We start from the raw sequence: 19093 nt of genomic DNA, 5'->3' as shown, positions 1-19093 counted from the left end.
AGTGACACGTGGGGGTCAGGCAGAAATACCTATTTCAGAACTGCACAAAACACAGCTATACCCCCCAAAAGATATGTTTTAGAACACAAAAATTAAGGAGTTGTTGCATATACACGGATGCTGGAATTCCTCCAGCGGCACACAAGAGCAAGTGACTAGCAAGGAGCTGTGTTGAGAGGTAGTGATTTACGGGACACTCTGCAAGCCTGGGAGCGATGTGTTCCCATCGGCAGAGGGCAAGCAGGAACGAAACACAAGCATCTAAGAGTCCAGTCAGATCTAGGCCAGCTGCGGCCACTTACTCTGTGTGAGGGGCTGTGGGTCTTAGGGACCCTCCTCGGCCCACTCCCCACTCCCCGCCCTCCCCTGCCCCATCTTCCACCGGTGTTTGTTAGTGCCCAGCTCCCTCTGCTGGCAAGAGGGGGAGCCTGCCTTCTTCACCGAGATCTGTGGTGTTGCTCACGGCTGGCAGTGTCATGGAAAACAGAACTCTTTTTTTTTCCCTTTCTTTTTTTTTCCTTTCCCCAAAGCAGTATCATTTCTAATAGCCAAAACTGGAAACAATTCAAATATCCATCAACAGGTGAATGGATAGACACACTGTAGTGTAAAATACAACAAAATACTATGTAGCGGAATAAAAAAAATTACATGCAACAATATATATGAATCTAATAATGTTAAGTAAAAAGAGCCAGACACCTTCCCCAAATATTACATTCTCAATGATTGCTTTTATATAATCTTGTCTTCCCAGCCCACCCAGTTTCCACGCCACCTTTAGGCAACCATCAATCTTTGTTCTTTTCTGTCACTATAGATAGCTTTGAATTCTCTAGAATTTTATATAAAAACAGAGCCCTGTCTATAGGACGGCCATTCCAGCCGGCACTTCAGCTGCCCTCAGATTTGTTGCTAGTAAACTATTCGCTTCCAGTCATTTTCCTCCACAACCTTCAAAGGCACCCCATGTCTACAAGCAAAGGTGTCAAACACCCCACGGGATATGCCCTATGATCCACTGATGAGTGTGGAGTATGTTCAGAATTCTATTTATCGTCTTACCAAATACATCATATTAGTAGAGTAGTACATTCACTCACTCACTCAATACATAATTGCTGAGAAACTTCTACGTTCGAGGTGTAAACAAACCAGACAGAAATCTCTGCCATGGGAGCCTGGGTGGCTCAGTCGTTAAGCATCTGCCTTTGGCTCGGGTCCTGATCCCAGGGTCCTGGGATCAAGCCCCGCATTGGGCTCCCTGCTCAGAGGGGAGCCTGCTTCTCCCTCTCCCATCCCCCTGCTTGTGTTCCCTCTCTCTGTCAAATAAATAAAATCTTTAAAAAAATATCTGTCATCGGGGCGCCTGGGTGGTTCAGTGGGTTAAGCCGCTGCCTTCGGCTCAGGTCATGATCTCAGGTTTCCTGGGATCGAGCCCCGCATCGGGCTCTCTGCTCAGCAGGGAGCCTGCTTCCCTCTCTCTCTCTCTCTGCCTGCCTCTCTGCCTACTTGTGATCTATCTCTGTCAAATAAATAAATAAAATCTTTAAAAAAAAAATGAAAAAAAAAAGTATCTGTCATGATGGAAATTATTCCCTACGGGAGGTGGGGAGAGGTATATTTAATAAATAAAGTAACTAGCATGAAAACTGGCACTACGAAAAAGAACAGGCAGGAAAGATGTGTATGGAGAAGGGGTAGTTCCTGTTTTATTTTTTTAAGATTTTATTTGACAGAGAGAGAGCGCAAGCAGGGGATGCTGCAGAGGCAGAGGGAGAAGCCGGCTCCTCTTGGAGCAAGGAGCCTGATGCAGGACTCGATCCCAGAACCCCGGGATCATGACCTGAGCCGAAGGCAGACACTTCACCAACTGAGACACCCAGGCGCCCGGTAGTTGCTGTTTTAAATGGGGGTGAGAAGTAAGCCATCCCTGGAGGCAGGTGAAGAACATTTCGGGTATAGGGACAGATCAGTGCTGAGCTCTGGGGGTCGAGTGTCTTCGTGATAGGTCCCTGCAAGGCTGTGTGTGTGCTGGTTTGGATTGAGAGCTCCCCATGATGACTTCCCAACCCACGCACTAGCATCCCGAAGTCCAATTCAGCACAAGAGGTGGTTGGTCCAGACAGAGAAGTCCTGTGAGTCTAAAACACATACGGGATTTCAAAGACTTGGCACAAAAAACAAAAAAACCCCAGAAAGTGAACTATCTCATTGTCTTGTATTGATTACATGTTGAGACTTTTAATATATGGGCATAAATGTTAAATTTTATTAATCAAAGTTAATTTCACCTATTCCTTTCTCTTTATTTATTTGGGGGGGGGGTGGGCTGAGGGAGAGAGAATCCCAAGCAGACTCCCTGCGGAGTGCAGAGCCTGACTCAGGGCTCAATCTCACCACCCTGAGATCACGACCTGAGCAGAAACCAAGAGTCAGATGCCCAGCTAACGAAGCCATCCAGGCACCCCTCTTTAATTTCTCGAAAATATATTTGGGATTCCTGGCCAGTTTGGTCAGTGAAGTGTCTGCCTTCGGCTCAGGTCATGATCCCAGAGTCCTGGAATCGAGTCCTGCATCAGTCTTTCTGCTCAACAGGGAGTCTGCTTCTCCCTCTGCTCTGCCTGCTGCTCCCCGTTTGTGCACCTGCTCCCTCTTTCTCACAAATATTATTTTTAAAGAATTAAATACATACGATTAAGTAGAAATTGCAAAATGTTATAGGGCTTATAAGGACTATAGTTTTACATATATATATATATATATAAACAAGACCATCAATGACAGGGATGGTAAACGGACATATACAGTTGCAAGATTTCTACATCTTATGTGAATTTTATGGATGTTGTAACTCCTAGAGCATCCACTAAAAAAACGGATAAACTATGAACAAGATAGCTAAAAAGCCAATCAATTAAAATGTAGTTCTAAAATAAACAACTAATCCAAACAGATAAACAATACAATGATAAGCCTAAAACCTGACTAATCACAGCTTATGTGAATGAACGGGAATTAAAAGGTGAAGTCAGAACAGAGAAGTGTTAAGACCCAAGTTATACACTGTGTATAGGAATCCCACTCACTTTAAGCAGAAAGACCAAGAGAGGCAGAAAGTGGGGTATCAGGCACACAGAACGCATTAGAAGGCTAGAGAAGCTCACATCAGATACAACAGAATTGGACACAAAAGGTATTAGCAGAGATTAAGAGGGGAATTTCCTAACAATAAAATGGTCAGTTCATTAGGAGGATGTAACATAACCGAATAACAGGCCCTCAGAATATGAAGCAGAATTGGAAACAGACAATTGCACAATCATAACAGAAGATTTTAACACCTCACAACACCTCGTAGACACAAAAAGTCTGAAGACACAGATGATGTGAACAACAGCATTAATTACGTAACCTAACTGGTATTAAAGAACAAATTCACCCATTTCGGAGTATGTATTCTTTTCAAGTAAATGTGGAACCTTCACCAAGACAGACCATATACCTATTATACATATTGGGTCATATGAAGAGTCTTTTTGGGATGCCTGGGTGGCTCAGTGGGTTAAAGCCTCTGCCTTCGGTTCAGGTCATGGTCTCAGGGTCCTGGGATGGAGCCCCACATCAGGCTCTCTGCTCAGCAGGGAGCCTGCTTCCTCCTCTCTCCCTGCCTGCTTCTCTGCCTACTTGTGCTATCAAATAAATAAATAAAATCTTAAAAAAAAAAAAAGATTTTTTTTTTTTTTATAGATTTTATTTATTTATTTGACAGAGATCACAAGTAGGCAGAGAGACAGGCGGGGGGGTGGGGGAGGCAGGCTCCCAGCTGAGCCCAGAACCCGATGTGGGGCTTGATCTCAGAACCCTGAGATCATGACCTAAGCGGAAGGTAGAGGTTTTAACCCACTGAGCCAGCCAGGCACCCCTGTATGAGAAGTCTTGATAAAACTAAAAAGACTGAAATCATATTCTCTAATCTTGATGGAATTAAAATGCCAATCCGTAACTATGAGATGTTTAGGGAGCAAAACAGACACCGGCTAATTAGGCAATATGCTTCTAGATAATCAACCCATGGGTCAAAGAATTCACAAGGAAATGAGGAAATATTTACAACTGAATGATAATGAGAATACAACATATTAAAAATTCTGAAATGCAGCTCAAGTAGTACTTCAAGAAGAACATGTAACTTCAAACACTTTTACTAGAAAGAAGTCTAAAATCATGCCCTATGGCCTACCTTAAGCTACAGAAAAAAAAAAGAGCAAAATGAATCCACACTAAGTAGAAGGAAGCTAATGATAAAGAGCAGAAATCAACAAAACTGAAAAAGTTGAGAAAAATTAACAAAGCCAGAAGCTGGTTTTTGAAAATCAGATCAACAAAACCGACAAACCCTTGGGAGACTGACTGGGGAAAGGAAAAGCAAAACCACCAGCCCTAGGACGAAAAAGCAGTTACTACCACAGCTCCCACAGATGCTAAGAGTAAGGAGGGACTTCTAGGAATATCACATGTTCTGTGTGTTGCATGGATTATATGTTGTGTTCTTAGAATGAAGCTATGGAAAATGTTATTAAAATCATGAGGAAAAAAATCATGAGAGATGTATTGAACATACTATACTGTACTGATTGAAAAAAAATTCACATATAAGTAGAGCTGTGCTTTCCTGACCTGTGATGTTCAAGGGTCAACTGCATAACTTACCTGAATGACACAAGATGAAATAAACAATCTGAATAGTTCTGTATTTATTAAACTAAATCTTTATAAAAAATCATCCCACAAACAACACTGCAGGCCCAGATGATGTCACACATTAATTCTACAAATACAATAATGAAAAAAGAGGATGATCACAACCGGGTTATTAAAAAGTCAGCTTTAATATCGACAAGAATAATGGCCAGGAGTCAACATTCTGCAGGTTACAAACGCCAGACTATGAAGAAACAGGAAACCAGCTCCGATGAAATTCATTTCTTCTTCCCCTTCGAAGGTTTGGCGAACAGAGCCGGGTCGATCTGGTCCCTCGACAGGCCCCTGACAGAGAAGAGCCGAGCTGCGCGCTCCTGCAGCGTACCCCCGCATTTCAGTCCTAGGGCCATGAGCTCACACTTGAGCCTGTCCAAACCCAGCACCTCCAGCTCTGCCGCGCAGCCAAATGCCAGCAAATCGAGAGTTTGCTGACCAGTATGCTGAGGGGGAAAAAGGAAAATATTCAAAACAGACTCCTCCCAATCATGAGGGGCACCTGGGGGCTCAGTGGGTTAAGCATCTGCCTTCGGCTCAGGTGACGATCCCGGGGTCCTAGGATCAAGTGCCATGTCGGACTCCCTGCTCCGCAGGTAAATCACACCTGTTCAGCGCTCCTACGGGACATCTACCCCAATTCAGATATTAAAATGTGATCAATGTGCTTAAAACTCATAAAATATGGAACCAAGGACGCCACCTAGTGGCAAAAAGATACACATTCCAGAGTTTAAAAGAAAAACAGACTTTTGGAGGGGGCGCTGCGGCGAGGTTCACCCTCATCCGTACTTCTGGTTGGGAAACAAACCTTCCCACTCAGCAGCTGATGGGGGAAAGCTCATTTTCATGGTAAGGACTTCCTGAGGAACTGGCCATCAAGCTGCCCTGGCTCTGGACATGGACCCCCAAATGACTTACTGTGCTTCCTGATGGGCCTCCCTCCAGTCCAGCAGTGGGCACGCTTCCCCCGGTCTCTCCAGGTGTGGCCTCGGCGGCTCTGGCTCCATCAGCCGCCTCCTCCAGCTCCAGCTCCGGCTCCTGGGTCAGTCCAGCCTCTGTGGCCTCTTCTTCTGTGCGCTCTTTGCCCTCTGCGCCCCCCTCTTCCTCCTGGCTTTCCTCTGTTTCTGTGGCTACTGTCCTGTCCTCACACCCCTCAAAAGACGTCTGTCCCGATTTGGCACACACAGCTGGGGAGACAGCGTGCCCTGAGCCTGTCCCTGGGGCTGGCAGTGGCTCTGGGGACCGAAAGGCCACACTGGCCATGCCTGTCCCTGGATGGCGGTGGGGAGACCTGGCTGCTGACTTCACACCATCGAGGCCGTTGTCGGCAGCGTGCAAGCTTGTGCCTGAAGTACTAGGACCTTCCTCCTGGTCATCATCCGAGGTCTCTGAGCTGGACTCTTCTGCCGTCTCCAGTCCCTCCATGCCCAACCTGCCAGGAGCAGCGGAAAAATTTAACACCGTTCTCGGCTTCTCTGCCAGACAGAGTTACTGTGTGTCCAGGTAACAAGTGTCTGTCAGGATCAAAATATCTGCTCGCTTGAGATGGATAGTAGCTAAGTTTCAGAGAAAGATCTTCAGAGGTATAAACAAAGAAGAAAAAATCAATGAGCCTGGAACCAACCACCCCAAAGATCCAAGAGGGAATCCTCTTTAAAGCTGTGAATCTTTTTTTTTTTTCCTTTTCAGATTTTATTTATTTGAGGGAGTGCACAAGCAGGAGGGAGAGGCAGAGGGAGAAGCAGACACCCTGCTGAGTAGGGAGCCCAATGAAGAACTCTATCACAGGACCCTATCTCAGGTCACGACCTGAGCCAAAGGCAGACGCTTCACCAACTAAGCCACCCAGGTGTCCCTACAGATGTGAATTTTTTAAAACAAAATTGATTTTGCCTAAAGCTTTTTTCCCTATCTTGTACAAATCTCGAATGGTTAGAAATGTAGATAAAGTAACAGAGTTGAAAGAAAAGCCTATGTTTTATTCATAATCCCCCCAAACCGGAAACTACCCAAACTATCAACAGAATGGAGAGACGCAACAATACATGGCAACAAAAGGGAACGAACCACTGATACACGTGACACCAGCCGTGGATTTCAAAGGCACTGTGCTAAGGGAGAGACTCCAGACACAGAGAGCTGCAGGACATTCTGGAAAAGACAGAACCATCGGAAAAAACACCACACCAGCATCAGCACTTGCCCGGGACGGGGTAGGGGAACAGGAATTAACCACGAAGGGGCACATGGGCAATCTTTGCGGAAATGAAAACATTCTATATCTTGGTTAAGTGACTGTATTTCTCAAAACCCACAGACCTATTCAATGAAAAGGATGAATTTTAGTGCATATAAAAATGCACCTCAGGGGCGCCTGGGTGGCTCAGTGGTTAAGCCTCTGCTTTCAGCTCAGGTCACGATCTCAGGGTCCTGGGATGGAGCCCCCCATCAGACTCTCTGCTCAGCGGGGAGCCTGCTCCCCGCTCTCTCTCTGCCTGCTGCTCTGCCTAGTTCTGATCTCTCTCTGTCAAATAAATAAATAAAATCTTAAAAACAACAAAAAAACTGCACCTTAAAAAACCTGATTCAGGGGCGCCTGGGTGGCTCAGTGGGTTAGAGCCTCTGCCTTCGGCTCAGGTCATGGTCCCAGTGCCCTGGGATCGAGCCCCACATCGGGCTCTCTGCTCAGCAGGGAGCCTGCCTCCTCCTCCTCTCTCTCTCTGCCTGCCTCTCTGCCTGCTTGTGATCTCTGTCAAAATAAATAAATAAAATCTAAAAAAAAAAACCTGATTCAACCCCCCCACCACTTCCCCACACAATCCCACTACCTTCACTCACAAGAACACTTAACTCCTATTTCACAAAGAACACCCAAGATTCTATGCTGGACTCACACAGTTACGTGATCTTTAATTAATAATTCTCTTTCTGCCTCCAAAGCGGAGGCCAAAGAGGAACCAAGATGCATCTGGACCTCACTTTCTAGAACCTGGCCCAGGGGAAGTGAGCTTGCACCGAGAGTACCGAGTGGAAAGGGTGGGAGCACCACCAGCGGGATGGACAAGACAAGGCGCCCTTGTGTTCGTCAGCTACAAGTGCAGACCTGGCCGCAGACCTCAGAAACAACTGTGAAAAACCACAGAGAAAACAGAACAATCTGTAAAGTACAGCTGGGGCTTCCACCTAGAATTTCTGAAAGTTAACTCTTTCAGCACCAAATAGTCATTCAAGTATAAAGTGATTCCTATGTGATCTTTCACTAAGGAAAACCTGTCCTTTAGCTCCCATTTCCAGCCCGCAAGGCAGAAACCACGAGGAGCATGTGCAGTGTGACTGTGTGGACCCCTGGGAACTGAGACACTCTGGAAAGCTCCAAGCGCCCAGCAAACCTTACTTTAAAGACAGTTTACAGCAGACAGGCAAGAGGAAACGTTGTCCAGCCACACTGGGCTGAAAACAAAGCACACTTACCAGAAGCACTTCCTTTTCCCTGCACTGGCTCCTTGGTCTGTCTTCGCCGGCTTGGGTCTTTTCCGACTCTCACCGATCTCAGCCGAGACCATCTTGCTGGAGGCAGCCTGCATACCTAGCCGAAACGGCCCCAACTCAGTTATGCTCTCAGAAGCGGGTACAACTGAAGACATGATAAACAGCACGGACGACAGAAGCAGCCGCATTGCAACCTAAAGCTCGAGTTTTAAAATTTGCTAACATTCTAAAATTTAACATGGCTCAAATGAGATACGACTCAAGTTTATACAGATTTAAGGTACTGAGCATTCTGGCTCTGGAACCAGGTTTGGAAAACAGCAACGGCCAATCTGCAACTCTGAGACTGACAGGGGCGTCCCTGGCCCCCTGGGCCAGGATGCTCCATCCCCTGCCACTTGCTGCTTGTACAGCATGATGTCATAACCTTCTGATTCAGAAGATTCCTTCTTATTCAGCTAAACACGCAAGAGCCCTAGCATCATACTTTAAGAGCTAAAAAGCAATAATAAAAGTTATTCATTTTCATTAAAAAACCATTAAAAAAAAATGGGCCTAAAACTAGAAGCAAGTACATCGAAGTCTAAACACTTGCTGAGGACATGGTGTACCCACCGAGCAAAAGTGTGCTCACCTGGGGTCCGTGGCCCCCACAATTCAGGAGCCAAGTACCTCACATACTGTGTGTGTGTGCCCTTTTTGTTTCTAGAGTATAAGGCATACTGTTTATTATTATTTTTACTTTGAAGACTCTACTTATTCTAGAGAGCGTGCACGTGTGCACAGGGGGTGGAGCAGAGGGAGAGGGACAGGCAGACTCCCCTCACTCTCACCTTTGAGTACAGAGTCCTCCAGGCGCTCCGCCATCTCGTGGCACTGCTGCTGGTACGCAGGGCTGGCGAAGCAGTGCCTGGGCTCTGCCAGCTTCCGCTGCAGCCGCTCCAGGCGCTTCTGCTCCTTCTCGGCCTCCCGCTCGGCCTGCTGTCGCACCCACTCGGCCATGCTAGGATGGGCAAAAGAGATGGGGCCGACCGGCTGGATCACACCCATGCCTGCTGATCCGTGAAGAGCCCCCACCAGCCAAATGTGCACGGTCCCTGGCCTGCTGTGATCCTCCCTCAGAAAGACAGGCCGGCTCACCACCAGCACACTGGGAGGGAACCCTACAACCCAACAGGAGTCACTAAACAACAGAAAGAGCTAAGGATGAGAACAACCAGTGAGAGTGCTCATGCTTCAGTGCCACAGTTGGATACACGTGGCATGTGGACAACCACCAGTGGCGGGAACGTGCATTGCGCCGCGGGCAGCTTACGCTTTCTCATGGTTGACATCCCGTAGCCTCCTCCCGCTGAGGTCCCGGCAAGCTTCTCGATTGGTCGTCTTCTCAATCTGAGCGCCAAGCGCTCGGAGCATAGACCCAAACCCTGGGCAAATATGTTTGGAAAAAGCAGGTTAAAAAGAGTTCCAGGACGGATAAATGCCAAATCTGTGAAAATGCTATTATAACCAAAGATTAAAAAATGATCTCTTTGGGGGCGCCTGGGTGGCTCAGTGGGTTAAAGCCTCTACCTTCGGCTCAGGTCATGATCCCAGGGTCCTGGGATCAAGCCCCGCATCGGGCTCTCTGCTCAGCAGGGAGCCTGCTTCCTCCTCTCTCTCTGACTGCCTCTCTGCCTACTTGCGCTGTCAAATAAATAAATAAAATCTTAAAAAAAAAAAAAAATGATCTCTTTGGGGCACCGGGGTAGCTCAGTTGGTTAAGCATCCAACTCATCTCTTTCTCCTTCTGCCCTTCCCTGTGCTTGCACTCTCTCTAAAATAAATACATTCTTTAAAAACAAAACAAAAACTGCACTCTCTCTCTCTCTCTCTTTTTTTTTTTTTATTTTTTTTAAAGAAAAGGACATCAATATTCTGCCCAGGCATCAAAGATAAAAATATTGATAAACCTGGGGCACCTGGGTGGCTCAGTGGGTTAAAGCCTCTGCCTTCCGTTCAGGTCATGGTCCCAGTGTCCTGGGATCGAGCCCCACATCGGGCTCTGTGCTCTGCAGGGAGCCTGCTTCCCCCCCCCTCTCTCTCTGTCTGCCTCTCTGCCTACTTGTGATCTCTGTCAAATAAATAAAATCTTAAAAAAAAAAAATATTGATAAACCTGATTCAACTTCATGCCTTTTGCCCTCCCTCTTTTATTTCTGAAATACTGTATCTGCACTGGGATTTTTTTTTTTTTTTCAAGATTTTATTTTTTTGAGAGATAGCACGAATGGGGGGTGGGAGGGCAGAGGTGGAGGGAAGAACAGACTTGGCACTGGGCAGGGAGCCCAACACAGGGCTCGATCCCAGAACCCTGGGATCATGACCTGAGCCAAAGACAGACACTTATCTGACTGAGCCCCACAGGCACCCCCCACTGGGATATTTTAAAGGGGCTTTACCCAGAGCCACAGATCCCAAGATGCCCAGATTAATAACTTAAAAATTTTTATGGTGAGATTTTGCAGTGAGTTTCAAAGGAAAATTTTAAGGTGTCCCCAGCTGATACAATAAACTTCATTTTTTTTTTTTTTAAAGATTTTATTTATTTATTTGACAGAGAGAGAGATCACAAGCAGGCAGAGAGGCAGGCAGAGAGAGAGGAGGAAGCAGGCTCCCTGCTGAGCAGAGAGCCCGATTCGGGGCTCGATCCCAGGACCCTGAGATCATGACCTGAGCCGAAGGCAGCGGCTTAACCCACTGAGCCACCCAGGCGCCCCAATAAACTTCATTCTTATTGACACGATTTCAAACAGCAGGATGATTCTAATCGGAGATGCCAGCCCGCTCTCTGAAAACCAAACCAAATCACTGTGGATTTTGAGAAGCTTCGGGATGACATGCCAGCGCATTGGGAAAAATACCCAGAACTGCCCATATTCCATTTTTCCTTTTAGTTTCTCTTCTCTATTCTTAGCTGTGTTCATACAAAGACCCAAATCTACCCCATCTGTAAACGGCTATATTCCACAGGCTGACTTTAGTCCTCCCTCAGAACTATAATGACCAGAGAAAATCTTGATAAAAAGCAGGAGTGGGTGCCTGGGTGACTCAGTCGTTAAGCATCTGCCTTCGGCTCAGGTCACAATCTCAGGGTGCTGGGATCAAGCCCGGCATTGGGCTCCCTGCTCAGCAGTGAGTCTGCTTCTCCCTCTGCCACTCCCCCTGCTTGTGTTCCTGCTCTTACTAACTCTCTCTGTCAAATAAATAAATACATAAAAAGCAGAAGGAGACTTAACTGTTTTAACACTCTTTCTTCAGCAAATTGGACAGAGTAATGATTGTCTCTCTTTATCCAATCTCCCTCAAAGTTTTGGAATCTAATTGCCTAAGAGCTATCCTGCTGGTGAGGGTAGAAATAATCAGACAATATATTCCTCAAAAATAATAAAAGAGAAAATACTCAAAACTAGGAAACTGAATAAAGGATTTCATAAGGCAAAACAAAACTGGCACACACCAGGGGCCTTCCCCGGGCTAGAGACTGCAGTTGTGACACATGGAAGCAGCCGAAAGGTGCGTCCTACCTCCTTTTCCACCACGGAGCCTGGGTTCCAGACTATACACAGCACCATGTCTCACTTCATCACTGGCGTCCACAAGGGAGCCGCTGCACTTCACGAAGAAGCAGTCCTCTGGGACACCCTAGAGACAAGTTTGGAGTTTTAAAATGAGACAACGCAAGTTTCCTGCAGGAAAGGGCCTAGCCCATTTCGTTTTTATTACTCAGGTTATAAGCACATAGCGTGTGTTCCATTAGTATTTGTTGAACTGAAAATCCAAAGGAAAAAAGTCACTTCCTAGGATGTATTCGGGGTATGACGTTTTCCTAACACCTCATCACAGTATGTACAAGAACTTGTCTTTTGGGTGAAAGAAACAACCGCTCTCTTCTCTGATAGGAAATCAGAGTCAAGGTGGAAAACTACACAGGGCTCGGACGCACTAACTCTGCAAGGCCCTTTTTCTCTTGACTTTTTTTTTTTTTTTTTTAATTTGATAGAGATCACAAGTAGGCAGAGAGGCAGGCAGAGAGAGAGAGAGAGAGAGAGAGAGAGAGAGCGGAGGAAGCAGGCTCCCCGCTGAGCAGAGAGCCCGATGCGGGGCTCGATCCCAGGACCCTGAGATCATGACCTGAGCCGAAGGCAGAGGCTTTAACCCACTGAGCCACCCAGGTGCCCCTCTTGACTTTTTTTTTAAGACAGGTAATATCAAGTTGCATGGCTTCAAAAGTGACAATACACATTCTGAAAAGTGTAGATAAGGACAAGCAGGGAGAGGGAAGGAGATGCCAGTATGGTCTGCCGACACCTACAGAAGTGGGAACAGGTGGAGGGCCAGCTGGTCTTCTCTGCGCATGTCCCCAAGTTACAGCAGAAGTCCAAGTGCCCCCAAACCCACTCTGTAGATTTCAAGACTTCTCAGAGCAAGCGATGAAGAGAAAATATAAAAGGAGATCCACAAACCAACAGAAGGGGAAAATGCATGACTGGTATCTTCCCGAGGTGGACACAATGAACGTTCGTTCCGGACCACATCCCACAGCCGCTTCAGTGCGACCTGTCTGTTCCCTCAACAAGTATTAATCAAGTCCCTCCCATCGGCCAGGTACTCTCAAGTGTTGGGAAAGTGTAGTGAATCCTACCTCACAGAGCTTATGTTCCAGCGGGAAGTCAGAGAACGAACAAAGGGTGCTACACAGTCGCCCAAGCAATAAGCAGGCTGAAGGGGACAGCGCGCGCGGACGGCCACACTGGTCACCTACCTGACACACACGGTCGAGAAAAGCCTCTCTGGTCAAGCGCCATTTTAGCAGAGAATGAAGGAAAGGAAGAGAACAAGCCAGTGGCAATCTGGGGGCAGAGCATTCCGGAGGCAAAGGCGGGCAGCAGGAATAAGCCCAGAGTACGTGCGGAATAGCAGCACGGCCGGCGAGGCTGGAAGACGTCTGCCAGAGGGGAAGGGGAAGGCCGTAAAAGCCCTTGTAAGAATGTCGGGTTTCGCTCTGAATAAAGCCATTGCAGGGCTTCGGACAGATTGAAAGTGGAGTTATAGTCCAAAAGGATCACTCTAGCTGTGAAACTGGAAATAAGACTGGAGAAGCAGAGACATCAGCAACACAGCTAGGTGAGCAATGAAGGCCATTTGTCTCCCGGGTAGTGGCAGCAGGGGATGAGAAACGGGGCGGGGGGGGGGGGGGGGGGGAGTTCCCCCTAAGGCTCTGGAGGCGGGCAGTGAGAGCCACAGCGCAATGAGAGAGGATCCAAACATTTGGCTTGACTAACAGGAAACTGAGCTGCCATCTGCTAATAGTGAAAAGCACGTCTGGGGGAGAGCACCAGTCTCATTTTGGACGTATTAGTTTGAAAGGACTAACAGCCACATAGAGATGCTGAGGAACCCAGTGGGGACACAAGTCAACAGTCTGGGGAGGAGGTCTGGGCTGGAGATTTCCATTTGGAAGACATCAGCAGGCCGACAGTATTCACCGGCCTGAGAATTGTCCTGCATGAGGGACAGGACAAAGATCAGAAAACCCAGTCGCGGCCACTGCACAGCACAGAGATCAGGGCGACGAGGCAGCAGCAGCAAGAGGAATTGGAAGGGAGGCTAGTGAGGTGAACGTGCGGACAGCTGAGCAGAGTGTGCCACGGATGGAATGCTGGAGTGCCCACGGATGCCGACAGGCCCTGAGAGAGGAGGATGGAAACAGCTCACTGGGTATGGCACCCGTGACAGGAGCTGGTCTGCTGGAGTGACAGGAACAAAAGCCTGACTGGAGTGCGTTCTAAAGGAGAAGTTTTCTGTTCAAGGATATTTTCTTAAATGATTTTTTTTTTTTAAAGATTTTATTTATTTATTTGACAGAGAGATCACAAGCAGGCAGAGAGGCAGGCAGAGAGAGAGGAGGAAGCAGGCTCCCCGCTGAGCAGAGAGCCCGATGCGGGGCTCGATCCCAGGACTCCGAGATCATGACCCGAACCGAAGGCAGCGGCTTAACCCACTGAGCCACCTAGGTGCCCCTCAAGGATATTTTCTATAAAGAATACCAGAGGGGGGCGCCTGGGTGGCTCAATGGGTTGGGCCTCTGCCTTCAGCTTGGGTCATGATCTCCGGGTGCTGGGATTGAGCCCCCGCATCGGGCTTTCTGCTCAGCGGGGAGCCTGCCCCCCCCCATCTCTGCCTGCCTCTCTGCCTAATTGATCTCTCTCTCTCTGTCAAATAAGTGAAATCTTTAAAAAAACAAACAAACAAAAGAAAACAACAGGGAGGGGCGCCTGGGTGGCTCAGTGGGTTAAGCAGCTGCCTTCGGCTCAGGTCATGATCTCGGAGTCCTGGGATCGAGTCCCGCATCGGGCTCTCTGCTCGGCAGGGAGCCTGCTTCCTCCTCTCTCTCTGCCTGCTTGTGATCTCTCTCTGTCAAATAAATAAATAAATAAAATCTTAAAAAAAAAAAAAAAAGAAAACAACAGGGAAAAGGAGGGGACAGCTGAGAGGCAGGTGGGCTCAAGTTTGCACCCTAGTAGGAATGATCCAGGAAAAAGGGAAGACGCGGGGAAATGCAGCAGAGAGAGAACCAATGCCAAATAAGAGGAGACAGGGTATTGGGCCAAGTGGAAGCTAACTGCAACTCATCTGTAAAATAATGACTGTTCATCCACAGTAATGGAAAAAGAGAAGGCAGAATGTACAGCAACGGTGTGAGGATGAGGAGGGTCCCTCGTGACTGCTGTACTTTCTCACTTAATACAAAGTATGGGCCTCTGGATGGGAGAAGTACTGGAGGAGAGTCACGTAGGAGAGTGAGCGCGATGAACTCGGCACAGCTTCCCAAACTTCTCACGCCATGGTGTCCAGAGTGACACGGGGAAATAAGCACAGCTGCTGAGGCACCCCAGATTCTGCCCCACGCCGGAGGGCTGCAGGGACCAGTATTCAGCAGTCCTCCACCCCAGGGGCAGCCCACTCTGGGCTAGCAGGGAAGCACAACCCAGTGCTAGCAGGACAGAAGAGTGAAGGAGCTCAGGTTATATGCAGTGATGTGATCAACAGGAAAGACTACTCTTGTCTGTAAAATGCGGTCCACTTTAACAGTTGTACAGATTAAATGAGGTGTGCAATATACCTTGTATTTGCTTTACGTTTATGAATGAAAAGCCACTTTAGTTCCTCTTAATATTTTCTGGATCTAGTGGGTATGTGTTTCTAAATATCTAAATAACTTTAAAAGACATTAATGTGAAGGCAGAATGATTATATACATCGTACTCCATTTCCAAACACAACTGCTTGTTAAACAAGACAACTTATCAACAAAATTGCATCTTCTGGGGCGCCTGGGTGGCTCAGTGGGTTAAAGCCTCTGCCTTCGGCTCAGGTCATGATCTCAGAGTCCTGGGATCGAGCCCCACATTGGGCTCTCTGCTCAGCAGGGAGCCTGCTTCCTCCTCTTTCTCTGCCTGCCTCTCTGCCTACTTGTAATCTCTGTCAAATAAATAAAATCTTAAAAAAAAAATTGCATCTTCTACTTAAGATTATCATTAATCCCTAGTAAGTCGGGACACCTGGGTAGCTCAGTTGGTTAAGCCGATGCCTTTGGCTTGTGTCATGATCCCAGGGTCCTGGGATCAAGTCCCACATGGGGCTCCTTGCTCAGTGGGGAGCCTGCTTCTCCCTCTGCCTGCTCTGCCTGCCGCTCCCCCTGTTTGTGCACTCGCTCTCTCCAACAAATAAATAAAATCTTAAAAAAAAAAAAATCACTGGTAGGAAAAAAGGACAAAGGAAATTTAGAATCAATTTAAGGGTCTTTTTTTTTTTTTAAGATTTTATTTATTTATTTGACAGAGAGAGATCACAAGTAGACGGAGAGACAGGCAGAGAGAGAGAGAGGGAAGCAGGCTTCTTGCTGAGCAGAGAGCCTGATGTGGGACTCGATCCCAGGACCCTGAGATCATGACCTGAGCCGAAGGCAGCGGCTTAACCCACTGAGCCACCCAGGCACCCCTTAAGGGTCTTTTGATCATCTGTGTTTTATAAAGTACTTCAAGCACAAAATATTGTGCATCTTAGGCCAATCAGCCTAAAGCAACCAGAGACAAATGTGTAATTCACCAAAGTCAAATGGTCAAATGTATTGACTCACTCACTGCAACGGGATTGGGGGTGGAGGGGGCTGCACACAAGAGGAAAAAACAATTATTATAGAATGTGGTGCAAGGGTGAGTTTAGAGGAAATTTAAACAAAAGTGTTCTGAGAGGCTCAAAACAAAGCAGAGTTGTGCATAAAGGGGGCAACATCGGTTCTAGACTATGAAGTAGATTGGATCCAGACCCCCATTTCCTTGGAAACCACAGAGTTAAGATAAACACAGAATGCTGTGTTCAGAAACTCCTAATCTGAAGGTCTGCACCTGGGCTGGAAATCATGAGTGCTTTCTCTATATCAAAGCAACTTCAGAGTCTCAAGGCAAGAGTGGGATGCTTCATTCTCACTGATAAAATTTCAAACAGCAAAGTGTCTTGTAGTCTATAATTTTGGAGATCAAGGTTTCTTAGTGAATCAGAAAGCAGCAGACTTCCAAGGGAGTCATTATGACATTTTACAACTGTACCATGTCCTCGGGAAAAATACTGTTTCCTATTAACTCTGCAGCTGGTTTTATCTATGTCTGTTATCGTAGCCTGAAGAACAGGAGAACAGATTTTTACTTTTTCAGTGGACACGAACACTGACCTCATCCTGTGTCCGAATAATTTTGTTTCAGAAAACACAGATGTGAACTTGAGCTATTTTAATTTCTCCCAGCATCTCTTCGAATGACCTTTAAAAAGTTTCTTGCTTCTGTTCATATATGTTATGGTGCTACTTCTTGAGGACCTGACAGAATCATCCATTTATATTTCTTCCTTCCTATTTAAAATTATTTTTTCTAATACTCTCATAATTAAGATCCTACTTTTCCAGTCATTTTGGATCAACTGTCATGAGATAAGGATTATTTTCAGACATATTAAAATCCATCTATTTTGTAAGATATTTCCCCACCTACAGGATCAAAAACAGTTCTGACAGTTTTTATTTTTATTTTTTTTAAAGATTTTATTTATTTATTTGACAGAGAGAGATCACAAGTAGACAGAGAGGCAGGCAGAGAGAGGGAGGGAAGCAGGCTCCCCGCTGAGCAGACAGCCCGATGCGGGACTCAATCCCAGGACCCTGAGATCATGACCTGAGCCGAAGGCAGCAGCTTAAACCACTGAGCCACCCAGGCGCCCAGTTCTGACAGTTTTTAGACTTGACTGGAATGTATGTAGAAAGACAAACGGAGAGGATGAAAAACCACAGTATTTGCAAAGACACGTTGCTTTTTCATGGAACCGGTCCAAATTAAGATTTGGTTTGGGCTGGAGTGTTAACATGTATGAAGCCTATAAATAACAAGAAAAAAACAGCCTAGGGAAACACAGATGAAGTGAGGTTATAAAGAAAAACAAACTACTAGATCAAGGGCCAAAATTAAAATTAGACTTGGAGAGACCAGAGACCACCAAATTATTCAGATAACCGAACAGGTTTAATGTCTCACAGCTGGGAGAAGCTCGCTTTCCTGACAATTCCGTAAACCACACATGTATGTCCTTGACAGTTTTTCAAAAATATGCACAGACAAATGTGACCATCGGAGGATCAATGAAAATATCTCAACGACAGACCCCAAACCCAGAAACCCACGTCCTCCACAAGACACGTGTGTGAGTGCTCAGCCCCGACCAGAGACCAGATGAACCCATCGCCCTGCCCAACAATCCTCTGGCCTTGGTCTGGATAGGGGAAAATACTCCTCTACGCTGGAGCTGACGGGGCTGTGCCGTGGACAATATGCCTATCACCGAACCAGGATGAATGCAAGGGAAACCTAAAGAAATGCGCCCTAAAGTCATCTGGACCAACTGCCTCATTTGAGCACGAAGAAACAACGCCAAAGGTTTCTGTTCGTCTACACTGATGGCGGAACTGAGCGCCTGTGAGCCGAGGGGTTGTTCCCTCTTCTGTAGGGACACAAAACCACCGCCACCCCAAAACAAAAACAAAGCAAGTCCTCAGTAGCAGTCTGAAGCACCTTAAAACTGGGGAGCCCCCAGTCTCAAAAACTGAAAACCCTAAGGAAGAGACGCGCCCCGACCCGCCCTCTCCCCACCCAATCCTGCCTCTGTCCGCCTTCCTGTCTCCCTTCCTTCCATGAAGCGCGAAGCTCACCCGATCGTGGCAGTGCCGGCGGATCAAATCTCGTACGGAGCACCGGGCCGACGCACACCGCACCGCCTCGCACCCGAAGCCTGGGCCGCGAACCCACACCATCGGCGAAGCCTCCGCCATTTCAGCGAGCTCCCGGCCCTCCAGGTCCTCGGGACAGGGCGCCGCCGCTCCCCGGGCGCGTCTCGATGGCGTCATGGGGCGTTCTGTACCCCGCCCCCACATCCTCCGCTCGCCCCGCCCCTCCCCTGGGCCAGTCACGTGAGCTGGGCCAGGCGCAGCGCCGCGCGGGCGGGGGAGGGGAACAGGAAGAGCCTGGAGGAGGCCGATAAGGCGGCCCAGGGCTAGGGCGAGGCGTTGCTAGGAGACGTTGCTAGGGCGGGGCTCGGGGGACTACGTATAAAAGGCTGGCGCGGGGTCAGGCTGCCAGCGTTCTGGCCGCGAGCGATAAGGCGGAGGCGAAGCGCCGCCCAGCGGGCTCCGACTGAGTACCCGAGCGCTGTGGCTATTTTTGGGTCGCGCGGGGCCAGGGCGGGAGGAGGCGTTGCAG

General features: G+C 47.6%; 1 protein-coding gene across 1 annotated transcript; it reads right to left on the bottom strand.

The window, feature by feature from the left end:
* Nucleotides 1-4870: 4870 nt before the first annotated feature.
* On the bottom strand, nucleotides 4871-18739 carry SDE2 (SDE2 telomere maintenance homolog). Its single transcript, XM_047705355.1, has 7 exons — nucleotides 18547-18739; nucleotides 11816-11933; nucleotides 9566-9677; nucleotides 9084-9253; nucleotides 8233-8347; nucleotides 5680-6193; nucleotides 4871-5204 (listed from the first exon to the last, which is right to left on the bottom strand). The coding sequence occupies exons 1-7, from the start codon at nucleotides 18664-18666 to the stop codon at nucleotides 4983-4985; spliced, it is 1371 nt and encodes a 456-aa protein (XP_047561311.1). The 5' UTR covers nucleotides 18667-18739; the 3' UTR covers nucleotides 4871-4982.
* Between the last annotated feature and the right edge of the window lie 354 nt (nucleotides 18740-19093).

This window comes from Lutra lutra, chromosome 15 (genome assembly GCF_902655055.1).
Source record: "Lutra lutra chromosome 15, mLutLut1.2, whole genome shotgun sequence".
Classification (NCBI taxonomy): Eukaryota; Metazoa; Chordata; class Mammalia; order Carnivora; family Mustelidae; genus Lutra; species Lutra lutra.
This window is presented reverse-complemented; position numbering and strand designations above follow the sequence as displayed.